Here is a 27,223-nt window from a genome sequence, read left to right as displayed (position 1 = left end):
CCTGAGGGGATGTGTCATTCCGAAACACAGGACCTTGAACTAGTATGTCTGCTCTCCCAGAGTGAAGCCCAGAAAACTTCCTGGACAAAAGGTGAATAGGTATCTGGAAGTAGCATCCTTTAAGTCTATTGACAGCAAAAAGTCGTTGTCCCTTATTGCCGCTAATACTGTCTGTGGCATCTCCATCTTGAACCTTGTCTTCCTGACAAAATTATGTAGGGTGGAAAAAAGGTCATTTACCAGTCTCCAGTCACCAGTCGCTTTTGGTACTAGGAAAATGTGACTGTAAAACCCCAGAGAAGGACACTTTACTTCCTCTGCACACCCTTGTTCAGAAGTTTTCAACACTTCCTCCCAAGAGCTAAGAACTTCAGGGTGTTGCGAGCACATGTTCGACTGAGAAAGGGTCTGTCCGAGAGGGGGGAGAGAAGTTGAATGGTAGTAGATATCCCGTCTGCAGAAACATCTATATACTGCCCCTTTCTCCTCTCCATACCTTTGCCACTTGGCCCACTGGCCGCCAGACATCCCTATATTCGTGGCAATGGAGAGGGAGAGGTGCCCACTCTATTAATGACCCCCCTCTGCCCCTCTCAGGTTTGTAGGGGCGGGATCGAAAGGGACACTGCTGCTTGTTAGACTAGTCTGTGAGGGAGACTGAGAGACCTCGCTGAAGCAGCAACTCTTTAAGAGATTTAACAGTTCTTACCTGTCACTGAGGAGTAGAAGGAGTGGGCGTCGTCGAATGTGCCTCCTACTTGGATACCGCCTGATGAACTAACCTGTCCTTAGTAGTATCTGCCTGTCACTGGTCAATCATAATATCTAATTGAGTCCTCAGGAACAGAAACTGCGAATCGAGGAAATCCCCATTCCTTAGCGCCTGTAAACCGACTCAGAATCTGAAACTTGCTACCTTGGCCAGAGCTGCATCTCTCCTGGCTAGGAGGTGGTTGGCCCACAAGTTCGCACTAAGGTGGGCCAGGTAAGAAATCGCCTTACCACCGAACTGTAAGTCTAGTGAGTGAGGAATAACTCACTAAACCTCCTACACACCTATCCGAAGCAATTTTGTCTATTGCTATGAACCACAAGTCAAGCCACAAGACCATCTGGAAGATGGAAGCGCTGTAGTCTCCATAGCTAAGGCCTCTTGTGATGACAATGAAGGACCTTCCGACCTAACCTGCTCTAGGGTTAAGGAAACCAGGTTTCAAGACGTATCACGTTCCTGGTTTAAGGTGACGAGGCATCAAATGAACTACATTAGTTGAGTAGTACTTCTTATGCTGCACGAGAAGTGGAGGAAGAAACTTGTATGATCCCCTTGGAACACAGAGAGCCATCTCGGTCCAACACCAAAGCGTTCACACGTTGCGAGACGGAATGAGCGTGACCCGATAGGGGAAGTTCAAAAGAAGTCCCAGAATCCTGACTAGCACCCAGCAAGGCCTCTTTGCCTCTAGGGGTGATAGAAGACTGAGCTTATGACATGCACTGAAGATGGTTGAGATCAACAACCTCCACGAAGGAAGACATAAGCTCTGTGTCTCCCTCCTCCTGCTCAGGCAATGGTGACTGATGATGTGAAGAAAAAGGCTTGGTAGCATTGTCCTCCTTTTGCAACAACACTGATGAAGTTTCCTTAGGAAGCCTAGCATTCTGGACATTATAGGTAGAAGAATAGTCTCTAAAACTCGTATGCACAGGAGTTGCCAGATCTCACAGATTCCTTGCTTTACAATCTTGGATTATGTTAACCGGTTACCAGCTGGCACTTGGAAAGTTATCCTATTGTTAAGAACCGAAGGTTTGTTAGCTATGAAAATGCAATTTTATTGCAGTGTCTTACCGAACAATTATACATCTGTAGGTTCCCTACAATGGCAGACACGATTCAAAACTAATGCGGTCGCGCCGCCATCACCGATGTAGGTGACATTATGTACCTCCACTCGAGGGAGTTGTAGGTACAGCTGTCCAGGTAACAACAATTCGTCTCTGCCAGCTTTCTAGTGAACATCTGTGGTCGGAGCAGACATTTTCTTCTCATCTTTTGGGAAGTAATTCTACAAATATTATTGATGTACTGAACTTCGTATTTTTGCTTGAATTAAAGCTGTTTAGCTACTTATCATTTTTGCAAATTTTGTGGCTTTCCCATCATGTAGGGCTCTAGTTCATCAGTAGTTAGGTTTTGCGTCAGAGGGTGCAAAAACTAGTAAGTTAAAACAATTTATGATTCGCTCTCTTAAGTGCACTAAGTGTAGGGGGTTTGAGTGCTCCTCTAGAGTGTACTTCTGAGGAATGCAAGGATTGGAGTGAACAAAACAGTGGAAGGTTTTTCATCACTCTGATAAAATAATTAAGGATAGGAAGAGGAAAGCGGCTCTAAGAGCTGAAGTAAGGCTAGCATAGTGTCTTCTGCTTCTTCTATCCAAGCACCTGCTCTTATTCCTTATCCTTCTCCTCTTATTATGTCTCTGATCTTGAGTCCTCCTACTCCTGCTCCTGTAACTCCTTACCAACTTCCTGTGGAGTTTCTCCTGACACCATTGCCAGTCTCAAGTCTAAATTTGAGAAGAAATTTGATGTTAGCTAATAATGTTATGCAGTTAGGTTTAGCTGTTAAGTCTTTCATGGAAAAGACTGTGAGTGAGATGAAAAGTGGTCAGTGCAGTGCAGTCTGAGTGGGTGGCTGTTTGTCCTGTCAGTTCTCCCTAGACGAAGGTCCCTGTCCCGCTCCCCTGCCTTGGGGAGAAGACATACCGGAGGTCCAAGGGAGACTAGGGGTTTGCCCACAGACAGTCGCTGCTTCTGTCGATCCTGTGGTGCGCCAGCAGGAATCGACTAACAACCATTGGAAAGGTGTTTCATTTAGTGCAAAGTTCTCGACAGATTCGAGTTTGATTCGTCACCAGCATGACATCGCAATTGGCGCGATTCTTCAGCCTCACATCTGTTGAAAAGACGTTCGACTGAAGAGGTCTTCTTTCCTCCACCTCCTGTTAAAAGAAACAGAGAAGTAGACAGCAGTCCTTGCCCTTCTTGTAGCATAGCTACATGGACGTCGCCTCGTATTCTGACGGCATTGACAGTCGCCTTCGACTCGTCTGTCAAACATCGTATTTTGTCGCCATGGAAGAAGTTCGACTCATCAAGATGTCAAGAGTGTGGCTTCGACTTCGCATACACAGATACTTTGACTAGCGCAAGACCTCCGGTGTCGACTTACTTTTTAGTCTGGATCAGGATTTGGGCATCCAGGATATTTCTTCAGCGGAAGAGGAAGTTGAAGACTTTGTTTCTGACGAAGAGAAACATGCTGAAGCTCCAGCATCGGACTATAAAGAGCTGACGACTTGCCTCCTGTCTCTGTTCGAGGGGGAGTTTCAAACCTGCAGCCCCGTTATCTCCCCTTTCGCAGTACACTAGGACCAAAACCCCGAAGAAGTCCTCCTCCTTGAAGATGACACTCTCCATCACGGCCAAGAAACTCTTCACCGTGTTAACGCTTGGTTGAAGAAAAGAGGGAAGCAGGTAAGACTTCTTTTTGCTTCCTCCAATCCAAGTTGGCGTCGAGTCGGGTGTGGGGGTATATATGCCTATGGGGGAAAAAGTCTTGGCCTGGGAGTTCCTGCCTCCTCCCAGGGGGACTTCTCCAATATCGTCGACAGTGCTCGTAGACATTCCTTACATCTCGGCCAAGATTTGGTGGACCTCCTTCGGAGTTTGGACCATCTGCTGAAGGGTGGATTTATCGTCACCTTTGAAGTATTCAACTTCCTCGACCTGGTCTTTGTGGACTTTGGCTCGTACCTTGCAAGGTAAAGGCTCTTCTGAGATAGGAAGTTCCTAGGAGTATTATGTCCTGTATGGACAAGGCCCTGAGAGATGGGAGGCGAACGAGCTAGCATCCCTCTTTAACGGCAGGGGTCTGAAGAAGAGGACCCTGCTGTGCTCGTTTGCAGCCAAGGGAGTGTCGAACTCTCAGAAGGCCAAGTTGGTTTTCTCCCCACTCTCAGGGCAACTTTTTTCCATCGGAGATCATTAAGGACATCTCCCTTTCGCTTACTCAGAAGGCAACACAGGACCTTCTGACTTCGTCAGTGAGGAAGTACTTTCCGGCCAAGCTTGTGAAGAAGACACCAAAGGAGTCAAGACCGACTCAGCAGCCCACTCGGGGTAGACTGTTTCTCTCGCCCACCCTCCTTTAGAGGAAAAAGAATGCCTGCTAAAAGAGGGTCGAAACCTACAAACAAGCAATGATTCTCAAGTCCTCCAGACTACAGTTGGGGCCAGACTCCTGGGATTTTGGGAAGTTTGGCGAAGAAGGAGAGCGGATTCCTGGTCCGTCAGTGTAGCCCAGAAAAGGTTACAAGATCCCGTTCCTGAAGAAGTCCACCTCTTACCACCTCTCCAAGAGCCCTCGGGGCTCATTACAACGACTTAGAGAAGAAAGAGGCACTGTGGAGCAAGTCTTCACCATGCTCAGCAAAACGGGCCATAAGAACCTGTTTTGGACCACTCGTCACCAGGGTTTACAACCGTCTTTTCTGGTGCCGAAATCTTCGGGTGGATGGAGGCCAGTACTGGATGTGAGCCATCTGAACTTGTTCGTGGAGAAGACCAAGTTTACGATGGAAACTAACGAATCCGTGCTGGCAGCGGTGCGTCCAGGGGACTGGATGGTGACCCTGGACCTTCAAGATGCATATTTCCATATTCCCATCCATCCGAGATACAGGAAGTACCTAAGGTTTGTGATCCAGAACAGGGTCTTTCAATTCAGGGCCCTTTGCTTCGGGCTTTGCACAGCGCCACAGGTTTTCACGAGGATTATGTCGAATGTGGCGAGGTGGCTTCACCTATTGGGGATCAGAGCCTCACTCTACCTAGACTATTGGCTGATAAGATCCAGTCGAGCAACAATGTCTGGAGGACTTGAAATTGACCTTAAGTTTGACGAAGGAATTGGGTCTGATGGTAAACCTCGAAAAGTCGCAACTGATCCCCAAACAGGAACTAGTCTATTTGGGGATTCTGATTTTCTCGGCGACTTTTTGGCTTTTCCATCCCCTGACAGGCAAGTCCTATGACTAGTGAAAGACCAATGCTCTGCGAGAGAGTGGATGAGCTTGCTGCGGACGCTCTCTTCAATAGAGCGGTTCGTTCTCTAAGAAGGCTTCACATGAGACCCTTGCAGTTCTTCTTGAGCAAAGTCTGGCCAAGAAAATCGCAACCAGACTCCTTCCTGTTTTAAATTCCTATCAAGATCAAGGAGGAATTGGAGTGGTGGCTAACTCCAGGAAAGTTAGCAGAGTGTACATCGCTCCAACAGAAGAGGGCAACTCCTTCCGACAGAGTGGATGCTGCATCAAGAGGTGTGCCAGAGGCAGTGGAAACTGTGGGGCCGTCCAGTAGGGGACTTTTTTGCTACAGCTATGATGAAGAGATTGCCAGCCTACTGCTCTCCAGTCCCAGACCTTCAAGCAGTCGCGGTGGATGCCTTCCTGTTAGATTGGACAGGGGCTGGACCACTACGCTTTTTCCTCCATTCAAGATAGTAGGAAAGGTCATGAAAAAGTTCAGGGAGAGTTACGGGACAAGACTCGCTCTCATAGCTCCCTACTGACCGGCCCAAAATTGGTTCACAGAGGTACTGGAATGGACGGTGGACACACCAAGAACACTGCCCACAAAAGTAGATTTACTCAAACAACCTCACTTCGACAGGTATCACAAGAACCTCCTCGCTCTAGGTCTGACTGCGTTCAGGCTATCAAAAGACTTGTCAGAGCGAGGGGGTTTTCTAGAAAAGCGGCCAAAGCAATTGCTAGAGCGCGAAGAACCTCCACCATCAAAGTGTACTAGTTGAAGTGGGAGACCTTCCGTAAGTGGTGCAGGAAGCAGAAGGTTTCTTCATCCAGTACCTCTGTGACCCAAATTGCGGACTTCCTCCTGTATTTGAAGAAGGAAGTAGGTTTGTCGAATCAAACTGTCAAGGGGTACAGGAGTATGCTGGCTGCTGTGTTCAGACACAGAGGCTTCGACATTTCCAATAACTTGGATCTTAGAGACCTCCTCAGGTCTTTTGAGATGAAGAAGGAGCGTCAATGCAGAGCCCCTTCTTGGAATTTAGATATTGTCCTGAAGTTTTTAGTTACTAACTAGTTCGAGCCTCTAAGAAATGCATCTTTGAGAGATGTCTCGGAGAAGAAAGAAGACCATCTTCACTAGTTGCTTTAGCTACGGCTAAAAGAATTAGCGAACTTCAGGCAATCAATAAAGAAATAGGCTGGAAACACAACAAGGCAGTGTGCACTTTCCAGGAGGATTTCTTGGCCAAGAATGAAAGCCCATCTAATCCTTGGCCAAGATCCTTTGAAATTATGGGTCTTTCCGACCTTGTGGGTCAGGAACAGGAAGTGGTTCTTTGTCCAGTAAGGGCTTTGTGTCATTACGTTGAAGAACAAAGATATTAGAGGGACCTCAGGATCCTTTGGTGTTCAGTGAAAGAGCCAAATAGACCCTTGATGAAAAATGCTATTGCCTTTTTTTCTTTTTTCAGAGAATTAATTAAGGAAGCACATATGCTTTGCCAAGAGGAAAACTTCGGACTACTTGAAGTCAAGGCGCATGAAGTTGGAGCAGTAGCTACGTCCTTGGCGTTCAAGAAAAATATAGCCCTCAAGGAAATAATAGAGACGACGTATTGGAGGACCAATTCAGTTTTTGCCTCCCATTATTTAAGAGACGTCAAGACAACTTTTGACAACTGTCAAACGTTGGGCCCGTATGTGTCCTCAGGTGCAGTATTGGGCAAAGGAGTTTCCACCCCATAACCTACTAACATGCTAGGGGTTTTTAATTAGGTTATAGTGTTTTTATGGTTGTCTGAGAGGGTATATACCCTCTTCAGTCTATGATGTTAGGTTGTTAGTGTTGGTGTGTGTGTTGTTCAGGTGGTCTAATAAGTCCTAGCATGAATGCCCGTGGTAAGAGAGGGCTAGGTTTTCTGTCAACACATTGGTCAGTCCAGTTTGTCAGATCCTTTTAGAGCTTCTTCAACAAATAGGTCACGTCCTAGTTGAGAGCTACTAAGGTAAAGCAGGCTCAGAGGCAGGACCTATGAAGTCAGCTACCTTAGCAGGTAAGGAACCAAGGAGTAGAATAATATTTATTATTTTTTTATTATTTTTAAACTCCAACGATGTTGCTGTCTTTGACCCACCTCCAAATGTGTCAATCAGCTATATATATACCTGCGAGGTAAGTGTCATACATAAAACATGACGTTTTATGATAAAACAGTTTTATGTATACTTACCTGGCAGGTATATATAATTAAATTCCACCTCCTCCCCTCAGGAGACAGGGTTCAGAGAAAAATCTGATGAAAATGGGAATGGTTCCAAGCGCCAGCGCCACGGGAACGGGGTGGCGATCACCTGAACTACCGGCAAACTAGCGGTTGCCGCAAGTTTTGAAAATTTCTGCCAGTGATAGAGAATATAGCTATATATATACCTGCCAGGTAAGTATACATAAAACTTTGTTTTATCATAAGAACGTCATATTTTTGTACATGAAAACTTACCCAGCAGATATATACTTAGCTATAGACTCGGTCGTCCCGACAGAATTTCAAAAACTCGCGGCACACGCGACAGGTAGGTCAGGTGATCCACCATTCCCGCCGCTGGGTGGCGGGATCCAGAAACCATTCCCGTTTTCTAAACCAGATTTTCTCTGTCACTGGGCGGACATCTGTTGTTTGTTCCTCCCATTTTGGATTTCTACTCGTTTGCCGAGAATTTGGATTGGTTTATATTGGTGACGTATTCTTTTTTCTCTGGCTTGGCATACGCTTATTGTGGACTGTTTTCGAATTTGATTAGGATGTTCTTTCACAATGTCGGACGCTAAGGCTTCATCTATGTTTAGGGTGTGTACAATGGAAGATTGTAAGACTAGGCTGCCAAAATCTTCGGTAGACCCTCATAATGTGTGCTCGAAATGTAGAGGTAATGAATGTTCATTTAACACACCTGTAATGAATGCGAGAAGTTAACAGAGCTTGAATGGAAGAACTTATCTTCTTATGTAAGAAAACTTGAGAGAGAGAGGGTTAGGAAAGCTTCCGTTAGATCCTCAGGTAGATCTTGTTCTCTGGAACAAGAGTTTAATAACTCTCCTGTAACTAACGTTTCTCCCTTAGCCGCAGCTTCTTCTCCCTGTATCGAATCCAAGGATTCTTTCTCTAAAGAAAGGGAAAATGTAAAAGCCTCTATCAGAAAGCTGCAAGCTCAGTTACGAGCTTTGGATAAAGGTAAGAGTTTTGACAGTGATATGTGCAGTTGTCCCCAGTGCAGTGGAGGGGGCGTCTGACCGGTTCCACATTGCTCCTAGGCCTAGACCTCTTTCAAAACTCCCAGGACCAGGGAGGAGGAAATGTCGACAGCCGCAGGGAGGCATGTGGAACATCCCCAACGGTCAGGTGTCCCTTCGGCAGATCCTAATGTAGCATCCAGGCTGCCTTGGATAGCCGCAGAAAGGGCATCCTAAGGGAGTGTTTTTCGGCCTCGGATTCATCCTCTCCTAGACGTGGATGGAGTTCGGCCTCTCAATCGTGCCCTTTGAAAAGAGCCTGGAAGGCACCTAAAGGAGACACTGTGGACTCTAGCCCGAGCATTTTCCTGAGGACTGGCCTTCAGATCATAAGAAGGCGAGGCAGGAGGAGCCATCTCTTCAGGACCCCACTAAGAAGTTCCTGATCTGCCTTCAGGAGCAGTATCCTCTTTGGTAGGCTCCTTTACCAGAGACTCGACAAGGAGGAAAGACGTTTTCTCTTCCTGTCAAGAGTTCCACTAAGCAAGTCCCTCTTCTGCTAGGAGGGAGCTCTCAGACTCTCCAAGGCGCTTCTCTCCTGATTCCAGAGACTCCTTTGAACAGGATTTTTGTTTTTTTGCCTGATAAGCGATTCCCTTTGCCCTATAGGCGCTCTTCTCCACGGAATATAGGCGCCCTTCTCAGGACAGAGTTTTGGAGCCTAACAGAAGCTCCTCAATTCATCGCTCTCCCTTGATTCAGGAAGTGCGTAGCCGCTTCCCTAGGAGATGCTAGAATCTAGTAGGAGTCACGATCGTTTCAGGCTCAAGGAGCCGGAAGAGAGCCGAGATCAGTTCAGGCGCCAGGAGTCGAGCAGGCGCCAGGAGTGGTTCAGGTGCCAGGAGCCTGCGGTTCCCCAGGAGTCAAGCAGGCGCCAGAATCAGTCAGGCGCAAGGAATCAGCGGACGCCAGGAGTCAGTCAGGCCACAGGAGTCGGTAGGGCGCCAGGAGCAGTCAAGCACCAGGATTCAGGGCGCCAGGAGTCAGGGCGCCAGGAGCCTTCTCAGGCGCCAGGAGTCAGTTCAGGCGCCAGGAGCCTAGTTAGCGTCGAAGAGTAGGCGCCAAGAGCCTGTTAGGCGCAAGGAAACTTTTTGAGTTCCGGGATCCTCATAGTTCCTCTTTTATTAGGAATTATCTCCTCCTTTGACTTTGAACAAGAATTTGTCTCAAGATCAGCGCACTCCTTCTCGGGAAAGGAGTACTTCTCCTGTTAAGAGCCCTATCCTTTCCAAACGTTCTCCCTCAGTTGGACCTTTGGAAGATGTCTCGGATGAAGATAGACCTGTGATGTAGCAGTCTCGGACTACAAGAGGCTCTCATTACTGCTCCTCAAGGAGTTCGGAGACTCCCTTCATCCTGCTGATCCTCCCTCACCGGGATCGCTTATGTCCCAGCGCTAGAGCCCATAAGTCCTCATCTTTGTAAAGATGCGCCCTGCTTTGTGCATGAAAAAGGCTTTGAAAAAAAGGTTGCAGAATGGCTACAATCCAAAATGGAAGCTGGTAAAACAGTTTTTTTCCTGCCCTCCTTCCAAATTAACAGGGAAGCCTGGAAGGTGGTATGAGACCAAAGAGCCCATGGGATGGGTCTCACGTCATCTGCAGACTGATTTTTGCCTCATTGGTAGACTCCTCCAGGAGACGGTCTCTACTTTCTGCGAAGGCAACTTGGGGCATGTGCGAGCTTGACCATCTCCTCAAGGGCCTTTTCAAGACTTTAGAAGTCTTTAACTTTATGGACTGGGCCTTGGGGGCTTTAGCGAAGAGAGCCCAGGACACGGATTTCATCTCGATGGAAGAGCTCTCTAGTGTGTTGGCCTGTCTAGATAGAGCGGTAATGGACGGCTCGGTGGAAATTGCTCTCTATTTGGAACAGGCATACTAAAGAAGAGATCTGTTTTTAGTTCCTTCTTCACGAGAGCGGTATCTCCCCTACAGAGATCCTCTCTTTTATTCGCTGCTCTTCTTGCATCTATTCCCACAGGATACGGTTTAAGGAGGTAGCCAAATCCTTAACAGAGAAGGCAACCCAAGACCTCCTCATGCATTCGGCTAAGAAGTTTAGGCCTGCTGTACCAATTGAAAAGAAAGAGACCCTCTTTTATGCAGCCCTTTTGAGGAGCCTCCACTTCTAGAGCCCCTCTTAGAGGTCGCAGGCCAGAGCGAAGAAATAGATCATCTAGAAAGTCCTTCGGGAAGTCTAGATGAACAGAGTTCTCCAGACAAAAGTAGGCGCCAGACTACTCCATTTTGCCAAAGTCTGGGCGCAGAAGGAGCGGACTCTTGGTCCCTCTCGATCCTAAGAAAAGGATATTTAATCCCCTTCAGGGAAAATCCTCCCTTGACTACAACTCCAAGGGAGTTGATTCTTCGTAATGAAGAAGAGAAACTCTCAATGGAGACGTCTTCCTCTGTTCTGTCTGCTCTTTGTCCAGGGGACTGGATGGTGTCTCTGGACCTTCAGGATGCATATTTCCATGTGCCAATTCATCCGGCATTGCGGAAATACCTGAAATTCATGTTTTCAGGGAAAAGTCTTTCAGTTCCGAGCGTTGTTTCGGACTCTCGACAGCCCTCAAGTCTTCACGGACATCATGAAGAACGTAGCTCATTGGCTGCTCTGGAAGGGATCAGGATCTCACTATATTTAGACGATTGGCTAATAAGAGCCCAATCGAAGGAGCAATGTCTGGAGGACCTTTCTGTAACTCTAAAACTTGACAAATCCCGCTGGGACTTTTAGTCAATCTCGAGAAGTCCCATGCTGACTCCCCAGCAAAGCATTGTCTATTTGGGTATTCAGATGGATTCTCAGGATTTTCTAGCATCTTCTCAAGAAAGGAGAGAACGCTGCTTGGGAAAGGTGGCAGTCTTCCTAAAGAAAGAACAATGTTCCGCAGGGAGTGGATGAGTCTACTGGGGACCCTCTCCTCGATGGAACAGTTCGTTTCTTTAGGAGACTACACCTCAGACCCCTTCAATTTTACCTGAAGGAGAGATGGGATTGAAAGTCTCAAGAACTAGGAGAGACATTTCCAATATCGGAGAAAATAAAGGAGAATCTCCTCTGGTGGTTAGATCAGAAGCTAAGCAAGGGGATCTCTCTTCACTAGCATTATTTGCAGACGCGTCAGATTCAGGATGGGGAGCAACACTAGGTTTGAGAGAAGTGTCAGGCACCTGGGAAGGAGAACAGGTGTCCTGGCACATAAACAAGAAAGAATTACAGCCATTCATCTGCTCTCGTTCATTTCGAGGAGCAGTATCAGTTTTGTGATTCAAATTCACTCGGATAATACAACAGCCCTAGCATATATAAAGAAACTGGGGGACGCATTCCTTCTCCTGTACGAGTCAGCGAAGGATCTGCTGATAAGGGCTCAAGAAAGGAAAATCTCTCTCCTCACAAGGTTTGTGCAGGGAGAGAGAAAACGTCCGTGCGGATCTTTTAAGCAGAAAAGACCAAGTCCTACCCATGGATGGACACTCAATCTTCAAGTCTGCCAACAACTTTGGCAGTTTGTGGGGAAGACCGAATGTAGACCTGTTCGCTACCAACAAGAACAACAGGCTAGAAAATTATTGCTCCCAATCTCGGATCCGAAAGCAGTAGCCATAGACAGTTTTCTGCTAGACTGGGCAGGTTTAGACACGTATGCCTTCCCCCCTTTCAAGATAGTAGGGGAAGTGTTAAGGAAGTTCGCCTGCTCGAGGAACAAGGATGACTCTAATCGCTCCCTTCTGGCCAGTTCTAGATTGGTTCACAGAGGTACTGGAGTGGATAGTGGATTTTCCCAGATCGCTTCCACTAAGGAGCGATCTTCTCAAACAGCCCCACTTCGACAGGTTTCACAAGAACCTCCCCGCTCTAAGTCTGACTGCCTTCAGACTATCAAAGGACTCGTCAGAGCGAGATCGGCGCGAGTTGCGAAGGCTATCGCAAGAGCCAGAGATATTCCACCTCTAAAGTGTATTAGTCGAAGTGGGAGGTGTTTAGAAGATGGTGTAAGACTAGGAAAATATCCTCTTCCAGTACCTCTGTAACTAACATCGCTGATTTTCTTCTCTATTTAAGAAGAATTGTAACCTCGCAGTGTCAACAATGAATGGGTACAGAAGCATGCTGGCCTCTGTTTTTAGGCATAGAGGCCTAGATCTAACGAATAATAAAGATCTTCATGACCTTATAAGGTCATTTGAAACCACGAAAGACAGAGGATTAGAAGGCCTAGCTGGAACTTGGATGTAGTCCTTCAGTTCCTCATGTCAGAGAAGTTTGTACCTTCGCATACAGCCTCATTTAAAGACTTAACTAGGAAGTCTTTATTTCTCTTCGCACTAGCAACGGCTAAGAGAGTCAGTGAGCTACAGGCTTTGGAAGGAGAGTAGGTTTTAGAAAGGATTCAGCGTATTGCTCCTTTAAACCACTCTTCTTAGCTAAAAACGAAAATCCTTCAAAACCATGGCCTTGAAGCTTCGAGAGGTAAAAGGACTTTCTTCCCTAACGGGAAGGAACTGGAGAGGACCTTGTGCCCTGTTAGGGCCCTCAAGTTCTACTAAAACAAAAAGCCTTATTAGGAGGTACGGAAGAAAGCCTCTGGTGCTCTGTAAAGGATCCTAAGAGACCTATTTCGAAGAACGCCCTAACTTTCTTCATAAAGGATGTGATAAGGGAGGCCCACCTTGCATGCAGTGAAGAGCACCTCAAGATTCTCGAGTAAGAAGCACATGAAGTGAGAGCCATAGCTACGTCAATGGCCTTTCACAAAACTTGTTCTCTCCAGGCTCTTATAGAGTCAACATATGGAGATGTAACTCTGTTTTCTTTTTTTTTGCCTCTAATTATTAAGAGATGTGAAAATTACTTATGAAAAGTGCTTCTCTCTGGGAGCTTACGTTTCCGCGGATTCAGTGCTGGGAGAAGGAGCTGAGGCTAATCCTTCTTAACTTAGTTTAGTGTTAATTTTTCTTTATGTTATTGGTGGTTGTTTTTATTGGTCGATTGTAAGAGGGAATAGGGGACCCTCTTGCAATTCATAGGTTATAACATTACTAATATGGTCAGGTGATCGGGATTGGCTTCAGTGTTCCTTGTGTTTTACGTAGAGAAACATAAACTCTGTCATGTAAGAGGGCTAGTCCCCATTGATATTGACAAAGGTAAAGGCTCTACCATGGTAAGTGGGTCAGCCCCCATTGGTACGATACAGAGTAGGCTCTGTCGCGTAAGCGGGCTAGCCCCCATTGACGTGATCCAAAGAGTTGTTCAGTCATAGGTCCATACCTCGCTGGAACTCTTGAGGCAGGCAGACTCATAGACCGTAATCATGAAGTCTTCTGCCCAATCAGGTAAGATCCATGGATTATTATATCCGAGAACATGTTGTTTTTTCCCTGTTTTTTAATATATATTTATTAGTTAGTATTTATTTTGCTGTCTCTTGCCCACCACCAAGGGTGCCAATCAGCTAAATATATATCTGCTGGGTAAGTTTTCATGTACAAAAATGATATTGTTAAGATACAATAAAGTTTTGTAATACTTACCTGGCAGATATATACGATTAATGGCCCACCCATCCTCCCCTCAGGAGACAGGTGGAAGAGAAAATCTGGTTTAGAAAACGGGAATGGTTCCGGATCACCTGACCTACCTGTCGCGTGTGCCGCAAGTTTTGAAATTCTGTCGGGACGACCGAGTCTATAGCTAAGTATATATCTGCCAGGTAAGTATGTACAAAACTTTATTGTATCTTAACAATATCATTTTCATCAGTCTCCACTCCTTCGACTTCTAAGGCTCCCTGCCAAAGAAGGAAAAGGTAGTCTCCCCCCCTGAGAAGTCTCGTCACGGGACTTCTAAGGGTCTGCCTCCTCAAACAGGAACCGTCACGCTGTCCCCAGGGCGTAGTGTGTCGGGAGCTGTAGAAGTGTAAACTTCGGTTTGCACTTCTGCTGCTAGTCCTAGAGGTTCTGCCCCTACAATTAGTTCTGTGTCAGGCGCTTATTCGTGAGTCCCTGAGTACACGTAAATCTTCAGATTCGCGTGCATCCAGAGTCGTGACCCTGAGTCTGCTCACCGTCATGACTCGGGCACGGAGTGGAAAGAAGGAGTGAGTCGCTCAGGTGACTTGTGCCTTGCCAGTTTGCTTTCACAGTGATTGCTCTGTTCCCAGGGTTGACGTGACGGTCCCACATCCTGGGTGCAATGTGTAAATTATTGAGAAACAGAGGCAGAGATTCCACCTTGATGGAAAATCTCTTGCCAATATTCTAGATGACAGAGCAGATATTCCTGCACTAGTGAGTTTTTAAAAATTTATTAATATTTTTTATGAAGTTAAAATGGTGTGATAAATTTTAACTTATTGATTTTATTTTATATTTATTTTGTTCTATATTTCTTTTGTACATAGTTATCATTTTAAGTACCTAATTATTAGTTAAAAGTTTTATTTGGTGTTTTTTAAGTTAAGGTGTAAATGGTGTTGAATGGATGTATGCATGTCAGTTTTTTTTTTTTTTTCTGTAACTTCAGCTGTGGGATTTTTTGGTTACAGTGTAAGTGGTTTTGAATGAGAGTGAATGGTTTTGTTTTGGTCGATGTGTAATGTGAGATGATCTGGTCTTGGTTATTGTGTGTGTTCGGTGTTTTTAGTTGCAGTTTTAGTTGGTCGTTTGTATGACAGATTTTAATTGATTCACGTATTCACTCAGTTAGTCCATTTCATTCAATCATACAACACTGCAGCGCTGAATGACCTTTGCAGGTCTCAGCGCTTGGGCTATGCCCTAAATTCCATGATCAGTCAATCAATCAAGCAACCGGACTCAACAGTATTCGCAATCAATGATGAGATCAAGGAGGACGTAGCGTGGTGGCTATCCCAAACCAAGACTGACAGAGGGTCTTTCTCTTTGTCTACTCCACCCAACCCTTCAGTTCTTTTCAGATGCATCCGACGCAGGTTGGCGACCCCCGTTGGGAGAGAAGAAAGCGTCAGGGAAGTGGTCGGAACCTCAGCACACTTTTTATATCAATGTGAAGGAATTATTAGCAGTGTACCTGAGACTTCAATCATTCACTCACCTTGTAGCAGGACAGGTGGTAACAGTGCATGCAGACATTTCCACTGCACTATCCTACATTAGGAAACGGGAACATACTCCTTCACTCTGTACAATCTCGCAAAAGATCTGCTACTGTGGGCAGAGTAGTTTCAAGTATCGCTGATCCCGCATTTTGTTCAAGGGAAGATTAACGTGTTAGGGGATGCACTAAGTCAACGTCACCAAATGTTGCCATTGGAATGGACTCTTGATGTCGAGGTCTGCCTAGACCTTTGGAAGCTCTGGGGAAGGCCTGCAATAGAGCTATTCGCAACTTCGAGGAACAACTGCCTTCCTCTGTTCTGCTCGCCAGTCCTGGACCCTCTTGCATGGTCAGTCGACGCAATGCTACGAGACTGGTAGGGTCTGGATACGTACTTTTCCCTTTTCTGATCAGCTTGATAAGACAGGTGCTGAACAAAGTTGCGTTTCACAAAAACGTTTCACTGAGCTCATTGCTCCGTTCTGGCCAAGGAAGGAATGAATGATTCCCAGATCTCCTCAATCTGCTCATAGACTTCCCCAGGCTTCTACCTTTAAAGAAATGTCTACTCAAACAACCACACTTCGCAAGATTTCACCAAGGATTGTCCGCTCTGGCACTGACAGGATTTGAACTGTCAGGAGTCTTGTCAGAGCGAGGGGATTTTCGAAACGAGCTGCAGAAGCTGTCGCAAACTGCAGAAGAAACTCTTTTAATAGACTTTACCAATTTAAATGGGGAGTGTTTTGAAGATGGTGTAGGCAGACTAAAGTCTTCTTCTGAGACGTCTGTAAGTGAAATAGAGGACTTCCTGCTCTTCTTAAGGGACTTGAAGCCCTTAGCACCTTCAACAATTAAGGGGTACAGAGCGATGCTTGCCTCAGTTTTCAAACACATGGGATTAGACCTCTCTACGAATAATAACCTTTCGCATTTAATTAAGTCTTTCGAGACTTCCAAATCGTCGAAGAACTCAGTAGCATGGAATCTCAATGTGTCTTTAAATGGCTTTCGGGCCCTTCCTTTGAGCCTTTACATTCTTCATCTATGAGAAGCCTCACCAAGAAGACTCTATTTCTAGTAGCCCTAGCATCAGCAAGAGGAGTCAGCGAGCTGCATGCAGTGGATAAAAAGGTGGGTATCTCTCAAGGCAGCGCAGTTTGTTCTGTGGCCCTCGATTTTCTCACTAAGAACGAGAACCCTTCTAATCCCTGTCCACGCTCCTTTGTTCTCAAGAACTTAACAGACTTACTAGGTCAGGAGACTTACTAGGTCAGGAAGATGAATAAAGACTCCTATGTCCTCTGTGGGCACTAAGATGTTACCGCCACAGAACAGAGAAGATTAGAGGTCAGTCGAATTGCTTGTGGTGCTCTGTTAGAAATCCCTCTCGACCTCTCTAAAAATGCTATCTCCTTTTTTCTGAGAGAATTAATTGTCGAAGCACACACTCAAGCTAATGATGCGGATTTCCCATTGCTGAGAGTGAAAGCGCTTGAAGTTCGAGCAGTAGCGACTTCCCTAGTATTTTGACACAACTTGTCACTCTCTGCTATCCTCCAAAATACCTTTTGGAGGTCTGAAATCCATCTTTGCTATGCATTAGTTGAAAGAAATCAAAACAGTGTTCGAAGATTGTAAGTCCCTAGGTCCATTTTCAGTAGCTGGCATGGTGTTGGGGGAAACGAAATGGGTGTTGATCTTCTTGTTATTTTTTTTGCCTTGTATCAAGGTTGATGAGTTAAAGGGAAGTCTGGGGGGTACAATGTACCTGGAGTACTCACCAGTTCATTATGTCTCAGTTTGGTGCGTGAAGAATTTTTTACTTTGGTGTAGGTGACAATTGTTGGTTGTCTTTTTCTTGTTTGTTATTTCTGGTCTTAGCTCAGGACAAGGCAATATTTTTGTTGTATCTTCACTGAGTCAGCAGTGAACTACCATGACTTCAAGATATTCCACTCCATGTAGAGGCACTCATTGGTCATACTCCAAGCCTTCTACTAAGTAAGATGAGCACCAACCAGAGGCAGTATTCTCCTGCAGTAGCTCTCATACAAGGTTAGGTACAACGAGCACTAACTGTGCTCTTTTTCCTTTTTTCAAAAATTTGTGATATTTTTTAATTAAGCTACATCCACAGCCCCCATCCTTGCAATGGAAATCCACTGTATAATTGTTCGGTAGAGACTGCAATGAAAATAGAATTTTTATATTAAATGAAATGAAATTTTATTGCATACTTGCTGAACAATTATAAATTACAGCCCTCCCTCCTCCCCACAGGTGGATGGCTGGGCAAAGCAAATTGTTGTTACCTGGGACAGTGGTACCTGCATCTCCCTCGAGTGGAGGTAGTAGACGTCACCTACATCGGCGATGGTGGCCCCACCGAGGAAGGTTTGAATCTGTTTCTGCCATGTAGGGAACCTACAGCTGCATAATTGTTCAATAAAAGTATGAAATAAAATTTCATTTTATTATAAAATTCCATTTTTATGCATGACACTTACCTGGCAGGTATATATAGCTGTATTTTCTGAAGTCCGACAGAATTTAAAAAACTTCCGACACACGCAGTGGTCGGCCAGGTGGTTAGTACCCATTCCCGCCGCTGGGAGGCGGGTATCAGGAACCATTCCCATTTTCTATTCATAAATTTTCTGTCGCCGGTACTGAAAACACCTGTTTTTTCAGTACCTCCGGCTTAGGATTTTGGAAACTTCATTTGCCGCTAAGTATCCTAATTGTTTTTTAATTTATTTACTTGGATTTGTGGCTAGGCATACGCTATCTTAAATTGATTTGAATTTGATTCATTTTTGCATAAGATATCTGAATCTAGTTAGGCTAGTTTCAGAGGGTGTTGTCTGCAAAGATAGGGTGTGGCTACCGAAAGCTTCGGTAATTCCGCACTTGGGGGGCGCAATTAATCAGTAAACATGTCTATTTCCGTAAGGAAAAAGTATGATTCGTATGACGCAATTAATCAGTAAACGTGTCTAATCCGTAAGGAAAAAGTTTGTTTAGTATGTACGCAATTAATCAATTACGAAAGTCAGGGGTAGTGATACTGCTAACCTTCCGGTAGACTTTATTTTGCCTAACGCTGTAGTATGGCCTACGGGTTATGACTATGTCTGCGAGAGGTGATCGCTCTACTTCAGTTGTGAAGAGTGCTACTTCTGTTTTTGTTACGCCTAACCCTGTATTGTTGCCTTCGGGCCCTAAAACAGTGTCTGTAGAGGTTATTGCCCTTTCTCTTATTACTATTTCGATTCGTAACTTAGAATCGAAAGTGCTTGCTTTAGAGAGCAATAGTGAAGTGGCTAAGTGCAGTGACAGTGCCCCTTGTGTAGTGGAGGTGCGTTCAGATCGGCCTTATAACGCCTCTAGGTCTAGACCTCTGTCGAACTCCCAGAACCAAGGGAGAGGGCATGTCGAAAGCCGAAGGAGGGTTACAGGGAACCCCACCGATCTGGCGTGCCTTCGGCAGTTTCTGATGAAAATCCCCAGACTGCCAAAGTGCGTGCACATGCACAAATCCTGAAGGATTGCTTCTCGTCCTCCGAGGCGTCCTCCCCGCACAAGGGTTGGAGCTCTCGGAAGGACTCGTGCCCTCTAAGAAGCTTTATAGAAGAGGACGCTTCACGTCCCCTCTCCCTCGTTATGTGTTTCAGTGAGAAGTAAGAAGGCGAAAGTTGCCTGATCACGTGTACGTCTTTTCCACCAAGAAATATGAAAAAGAAGGCAGTTTCTCTCGCTTGTTTTGACGCCTGTCAGGAGCGTGACGCTTTTCTGCACGCTTATTTGGACGATCGGCTTGAACAGGACGCTCGGATGGACGCACGCACCAGTGGAGCGAGCGTCCTCGCCAGTGGCCGCTGAGCGCGCACCAGGACGCCGAGCGTCCTCGCCAGTGGACGCCGAGCGCGCACCAGAACGTTTCTGTTGAACTCTTCAAGCTCTTGTTTAAGATTTGAGCCTCAAGAAAGTGAACAGAACTTCGTCTTCGAAACCCAGCAAGACCTCGGGTTTCGTGAATTCAAGAGGTCTCTGTCAATATTATATTGCTTTTCGCAAAGGTGGATGGAGTTAAGGAAAGCTCAAGGGAAGATCTCGTCTCTACCTCAGTCAAGACTTTGAGATAAGACAGTTACGGGTTATGTAAAGGCTCGACGTCCTGAACGTCAGGATTTTCGGCAACGTTCAGTAGGATTCTTGCAAAGGCACTCATCAAAAGGACGCTCTTCAGGAAAGCGCAAGACAGGACTTCCTTTGCCATACTGCCAATAAATTTAAAGCTTTTTAGACCATCTGAAAGGGTTTTTCAGATGATAGATTTTGTTAGTTTCTAGTCGAGACTTCCATGCCGATTGAACATCGTCGTTCTACCTACCGTAAGCCCAGTCTCTTAACAGGATTCTTGTCCCTTCCTTGTTTGAGACGGGAATCGAAAAATAAAAGGCTCGACTTCCTGGATTACGTTTTGTCAATTCAGTGACTTTCCCCCATTGACAATATACTATCGTTTTGTCAAGTAAGTGGGTCTCCCCTCATTGACAAAATATCTCTCTGTACCGTTAATGGGTTAGTTCTCATTGACAAACATCTCATTAACTTGATATTGCGTAAGCGAATAAGGACAAGGTTCGGAAGAGCTCATCATTCCTCATTCGCAGACTCGTACAAGAAATAGACTTGTAGACTACGTCAGTGAACGCTTATGTCCAGTATCTTAAGAAGCTGAGCTGTCTGCTTCGATTCTCTAAGTTTTGTTCATGAAACTTGCCTGTCAGATATGTATGTAGCTGTGTTTCCGAATTCAGCTATATATATGTCTGCCAGGTAAGTATGAAAAAAACTTTATTGTGATATATCATTTTTTGCCTTGCGTTATTTTACTACTGGTTGGTTCAAGTCATATACGCTTGCTGTAGTTACCGCTTCGGAGGGCAACCGAGATCTCTATTGGCTATTATTTTAAGGACATTTAATCGTTACTCCCTGCAGCCTTCCGGGAGTTTCCGAGTTATCTTTTACCGATGTATGGTAGTGTTCTGACGACACAAAAGCATCTATATATTTAGCGTTGTCGGTTGCGCTTAAATATACAGTTTCAGAGTCTTTCTGCTCAATAAATAACGGACCGATCTCTTCGTAGAATAGGGTAGCTGGCAACCCAGACATAAAGTTAGAGACGACGTTCGTAAGCTGCTGGCGGCTGCTGTCACGCTGTGTCTGACTCTGTCCTCCAGTCCATCCGAGCCAGTAACAGATCGTGCGCTGTCATGCGCGGTAGGTTACGTCTCTCTCTCCTGCGGGATTGACTGACTAACTGTTTTTATCTGTCCTACAATCACGGACTTTAGCCTACGATTGAGGGGATTTCTTACGTGAATGAATAAACGTTGCATTCGTTTTGCTTTACTATGTTCAACAGAGTTATCTCTTAATCCTTTCGGTTCTCGTTACCGCACGGTATAGAACTACGAGTCTACCGCAACATTGCACTTTTATATGCTCTCCTGCTTAGGCAACCGCAGCCTTATTAGGGAAGTAGCATACTCGGGGAGGGAATGGATGAGCTTGCTGGGGACCATTTCCTTCCTGAAGAAGTTTGTTTTCCCCGAATAGACTGCAATGCAGACCACAGTTTTTTTACTACCGGGAAACTGAAATATTATTCAAGATCTAGGAATGATTCTGTACATCTCTCAGTGCGTCTATCACCTGAGGTGATAGAAAGAAGGTGCCGGACATCTGGGTAGGGTTTCAGATGTCCTGGATCTTAATCTGAAAGAAGTAAGCGATTCGGTAGTCCCTCCAGTCCTCGAAACGAGTTTTTGGGAAACCAGTGGTCCAGATCAACTCTGATATTCCACAGCTCTCTCATATCTTAAGAAGTATCTTCTCTCGGTCCCTGTTCGAGTTTACGAGAAAGAGCCTATTATAACAACAGGCGTAGAATGTAACGATCATACTAGAGGTTCGTTACAGGATTGCAAAAGTCCGTACGAATCGTCTCGATCGACGGCAGCAACGATAGATTACTAACATGCTAGGTATTTTAATTAAGTGGTGTTCTTTTTATGGTTGTCTGAGAGGGTTATTTCCTCTTCAGTATGTGAAGTGTAATGTGTTACGTTAGCTTTGTGTGTGGTTCAGGTGGTCTAACTTATCCTAGCATGAATGCCCCTGGTAAGAGAGGGCTAGGGTTTCCTGTCAACAAATTGGTCCCGTCCAGTTGTCAGACCCTTGTTGTTAGCTTTCTCAACAAACAGGTCACATCCTAGTTGAGAGCTACTAAGGTTTAGCAGGCTATGAGGCAGGACCTACGAAGTCAGCTACCTTAGCAGTAAGGAACTTAATAAATAATTTTAAAAATTAGTTAATTTTTGAATTATGACGTGTTGCTGTCTGTGACCCACCTCCAAATGTGTCAATCAGCTATATATATACCTGCCAGGTAAGTGTCATGCATAAAAATGATATTGTTTATGATACAATAAAGTTTATGCATACTTACCTGGCAGGTATATATAATTAAATTCCCACCCTCCTCCCCTCAGGAGACAGGGTTCAGAGAAAATCTGAGAGGAAAACGGGAATAGTTCCAAGTACCAGCGCCACGGGAACGTGGGGGAGATCACCTGAACTACCAGTGGTCTAGCGGTTGCCGAGAGTTTTGAAAATTCTGCCAGTGCGAACAGACAACAGAGAATGATGTTTGACAGATTTGCATCTGTCAAAACAACAAAGACCTTCACGATCATTGAGGTCTGTGGAATCTCGATTCTAGCTCACCATCTACTTTTGTCTCGCCTGTTTTCTCGGAGTCAGACACTCGTGCGAGATCAGGCGACATATAGTAGCCCTGAGTTTCTTATTGACGAAGTCGATTGCGGACGACGTTGGGTTGCGTTGATACACCCCCCCCAAGGTTTGCTTAGAATTGAATCGCCCAGGCAGTCCAGACACTCATCCTTCAGCTAAGAATAGTGCCTTTTGGTCTTCAGGGTACAGCCTTGCTGTCCTTGATTCGTCTGACTGGTCAACTGGTCGTTCACCTGACTTTAGTACAGACTGTGCATTTCCGGATCGAAGCTTTCAATATGGAACTTAGACGTAGTCTGAAGTTCTTGATGTCAAGCATTCGAACCTCTCCTGCCTGTTAACTTGCATGTGATCAGGAAGGCCTTCTTCTAACCACCCTAGATACGACAAAGAGGGTTAGTGAGATTTTAAGCCATCGTCACAAGTTTGGCTTTAGAGAACACAAGGCGGTGTGCTCTCTAAGCCTTTCGTTTATGGCCTAAGAATGGAAAAACCCTCTTTGTCCTTGGGCCAGGATCTTGGAAGCAAGGATGGCACAAGTTAGTGGGCAGGAGCCACAGGAGAGTCCCGTGCCCTGTCAGGTCTCTCAAGTTTTATCTACTTAAATCAAGAAAGTCGAAGTCAGTCGGGCAATCTGCAGTGTTCCGAAAAAGACCAGACTTGCCCATATTGAAGTACACCCTGGTTTTAGGGTTAAGGAGTTCTTTCAAAAACTGCTCCTTCATTGTGTTTGCACAAAGATTTGAAATCTTTTTTATCTGAATGCTCACGAGGTGAGGGCGCGGCCTCGGAAGCATTTCAACAGAGCATGGCATCAGCAACATCCTGAGTACCATGTTTTAGCGAAGCAACTCTGGGTTCACTTCACACTCCCTGCGAGATGTGAAGATGGCATATGAGATCTGCTGCTCGCTAGGGCCATACGTGTCTGCAGACACAATCTGGGGGCAAGAAGTACACTCATCCTATCTGTAGAAAAATGGTTAGGAAGAGCTCTTAATTTAGTTGTGGAGTCGCTGACAACGCGACTTCTTAACTCTGAAGCTAGTTAACACACATTAACTTTGGCTAGGTTGGTCAGGTGGTGATATATATAATTATATATATATATTTTATTTTACTTCTTAGCCTCATGGTATGGTCAATATGGTCTAGTCACATTGTGGTCACGCCCCCGTTTGACAGATCATCTTGGAGTGCACCAGCTTTATAGGTCTCCTACCTCGCTGGCAACTCTAGTAAAGCAGAAGCAGACTTGGGTGACAGTAATCACGAAGTCGGCTATGCTAACAGGTGGAACCAAAATGTAAATCATCTGCATGCATTTGTGTCCCAAAATCCTTCTATTCTGTCCCTTCCCACCTCCAACGGTGGGGTTCAACTATATATATATATCGACAGGTAAGTTCATGAGCCAAAAATGATATTGTTATGATACAAATAAAGTTTGTTCATACTTAACTGGCAGATCTATATATATTCAAGTACCCACCCACCTCCCCTCAGGGGACAGTGGAAATAAAAATTATGAATAGAAAATGGGAATGGTTCCTGATACCCGCCTCCCAGCGGCGGGAATGGGTACTAACCACCTGGCCGACCACTGCGTGTGGTCGGAAGTTTTTTTTAAATTCTGTCGGACTTCAGAAATACAGCTATATATACCTGCCAGGTAAGTATGCATAAAACTTTATTGTATCATAACAATATCATATTGATTTAAAAATGTCATTATACGACCACATGCCCTTGCTGTCATCAACCACCTGCAAGGCAGCAGTTTCCACAGTTATTTGGGGTGGGCCTAGCCTTTTACTAAAAAGTAAGACTGCAAGGCAGCAGTTTCCACAGTTATTTGGGGAAGGCCTAGCCTCTTACTAAAAAGTAAGATTGCAAGGCAGCAGTTTCCACTGTTATTGGGGGGGGGCTAGCCGTTTTGATTAAAGTAAGACTGTAAGGCCTAAACTTTTACTAAAAAGTAAGACTGCAAGGCAGCAGTTTCCAGTTATTGGCGTGGGCTTAGCCTTTTACCAAAATGCTAAGACTGCAAGGCAGTAGCTGTCCTTTTAGTCACCTTTTACAACACACATCCCTACCACAGAGTGGTTTATTAGAGCTATCCCTCAACATAGGTACGTAGTTCATTTCGGCTCAAGTAATACTTCCTGCTGATTAGAAGAATTTTGAAAACTGCCTTAGTTTTCTTTGTTCGGATGTATTTTAAGGTTTTAAAAACTTCAAAGACTTGCAACTTTGATTTTAATTTTTTTTAACACTTTAGAAGTGAAGAACTAGGGAGTTGTTTCACTTAGTACTGTTTTTGACATTTCTTGATATACTCTAACAAAAGATAGGAATTAGCCCTAGATTGTGAGTAAGAGATAGGAGTTAATCCTTGTATCATGTTTTTGTATGGATGATTGTTAGGTGTTCAGCTATGTTCATCAGAGACTTTATTGTACATCTTTGTATATTTTCAGATTTTCGACAAAATAAGCATGCCACGGATAACTACTGGAAGTAGTGGTGTGACACGGGGTGCTGTTGGTACTTCAGGGAACTCTATGAATTGGAAGGAAGTTCATCAACGTGTTCGAGAGCTGAGAAGAACTTTTCTGCATTTGTCTGTTAAAACACCCACAGATGTTACCTTCCGGCGTCTTGGCCCCACATTGCTAAGATGCTATTTCCTTTTGTCCCCTGGTCAAGGCAGGGAATCCACACTATTTTATGCAGATATCAATATAAAGACGGTAAGATGTGTCTTGGTGACTTCCAAATTGAGTTTTCACAGGCTGGGAAAAGCTGCGACTGAATGATTTTTGGGAATGAAGCATATACATAAATTAATTCTTTTGCCAGGACTGCTAAATCATTGTTTTCCTTCTAGGCAGTATATTATTCTTACTTTTGTCCAGTTTGTATGTGAGTTGTTAAGGATTCCGGAATTCAAATTGGAAAACTTTTGATTTCAGACATGGGGTAACCGCATAGTTTATCAAGAAGTTCTAGATTCAGGACATTCTTTCTTATGGCGGCGGACGTCCAGAGAAGAGCAGCTCTTAAGTGAACGACGACGTATCTCAACATGGGGTATTACAAATTATGAGTTACACCCTTCATCTGGTACTCTAGTCTTCCCTGCATCTTCAACCATATTTCAGTGTGTGCATCCAGAACAACCAGTAAGTCTAAATGGGTGTAGAGGCTATTACTATAGCACCAAATTTATGGTAAAATGTCAAAATGGGTCATAGTAGCTTATTGAGATTGTTGGTTCTTCATACCGAGTTTCAGGCATGCTCTTGGTTGAGGAGAAAGTATGCAAGTAACAGAACTCAATTCAGCTTTCATCCTCCAGCATTCCACTGATAGTTGCCAATCCTCCTTGTTGCTGCCAACTAAGAGAGTACAATTGAGGTCTCCTCCTAGCAATCTTTGTCAATTATATAATCTAAAAAAAAAAAATTGCCATTACCAGAGTGAAGTGGAAAAGAGTAAAATAAATAATACAAACAAATTTAAAAATTAACAAAAATTAGTTACCACAAACTTCACCACCAATGTATATAGTATATATATGTATATATGTACACACCCTGTACATCGTATTAAGCAAACTACACTATGATTTACTGTGCATTTTCTCTTCATCAAAACTTTTTTTTCTTGCTGAAGACTTCAGCTCTACAGTTAATTCAGTTCACTCTCGCTGTCTAAATTCTTTCGTGAAGTGTTTGACACGAAAGACAAAGAGAGGGAGAAGATGAACAATGTCCAATATGTGCAACATTTCCTTAATGTGATGCACATGTGAGAGAGAAAGTGAGTGTGATAATGCATGTGTAGGTTTGCATTCACATTACATACTGTATTAAATACAGTACAGTGCAACATTACATTAGATAAATTGCTTAGTGCACACATGTATGTATACACGTGCTGCATGCGCATGTATACACTTGCAAGCCAGCCAGTAAGCTAGTCTTAAATATCAACTATATGGAACAATAATGGTAATTATATAACATTATGTAAATGTTAAACTTACTGACCATGTCGTTCTGATACACAGACTTGAGGGTTCCAATACTCACCCTTCAGTGAATTTTGTTTTTAGATTTAAGCATTCATAACTTGAGTTATCCATATGAGAGAGTGGGGCAACTCCCTGTTTATTACCATTGCACTTGCCATCAACCAGGTTGTAGGAACTGAACTCAGCCATTACATGAGGTGTGTCTTTATTACCAAATATTTCATGATGAGTATGCTCAACCATGTTTTGATAAGTTTTTGCATAACAAAAGAGAGAATAAATTGTATTAGTATTCGTTAAGGATACACTGTAAAATCACAAGGGGCGTTCTAAGCTATGGTTATATGTGAAGAGAAAATGTATGGATTTTTCATGCAAGGTTATGTATTCTATTTGATAGAGATGTCTTTTTATCAATTGACACATCCTAAAATGATAGCTTTTTTGTAGAATATAGTAGTAGTTTTTGTAGCAGGTGTGAAATCTTAAGTTCTATATCCTCTTGCAGATGGGTGCTGTTAGTCCAAAGGAGCTAGTGAGTTGTCAGGTGCGCCTCAACCCTCAGATCTGTCCTGCTAATCCAAACCTAATTGCCTTTGCTGCTCAGTACGATATATATCTTTATAATACAAAAACAGGTAGGTTGGTGATGCATATGATTTTTTTGTGAGTTAGTGTTTTTTTAATAATTTTTTTTAATTGAAATATTTCTATAACTGTTTTCTTTCCTTAAATAGTTTTTTTGATTATTTAAATATTTTGGCATTTACTTTTTTGGGCCCGTTTGTAAACTACGTATTATGATTACTGGACACGTAATCTTCATGTAAGTGCTAGGTTGAAATTGGCAACTAGAGAGAAGGAAAG

At 44.3% G+C, this 27,223-nt stretch overlaps 1 protein-coding gene across 1 annotated transcript in view; it reads left to right on the top strand.

The window, feature by feature from the left end:
• The window catches only part of LOC135219325 (dipeptidyl peptidase 8-like), a 257,424-nt gene that overhangs the window by 4,238 nt on the left and 225,963 nt on the right, over window positions 1-27,223 (top strand). Inside the window, exons 2-4 of the mRNA XM_064255989.1 lie at window positions 24,798-25,070; window positions 25,293-25,502; window positions 26,865-26,994. Of these exons, the coding sequence (XP_064112059.1) occupies window positions 24,816-25,070; window positions 25,293-25,502; window positions 26,865-26,994 (595 nt within the window). The 5' untranslated portion in view covers window positions 24,798-24,815. The remainder of the gene's footprint in view (window positions 1-24,797; window positions 25,071-25,292; window positions 25,503-26,864; window positions 26,995-27,223) is intronic.

This window comes from Macrobrachium nipponense, chromosome 1 (genome assembly GCF_015104395.2).
Source record: "Macrobrachium nipponense isolate FS-2020 chromosome 1, ASM1510439v2, whole genome shotgun sequence".
Lineage (NCBI taxonomy): Eukaryota > Metazoa > Arthropoda > Malacostraca > Decapoda > Palaemonidae > Macrobrachium > Macrobrachium nipponense.
Note: the sequence above shows the minus strand (reverse complement) of the source record. Positions and strands in the feature narration are given on the sequence as shown.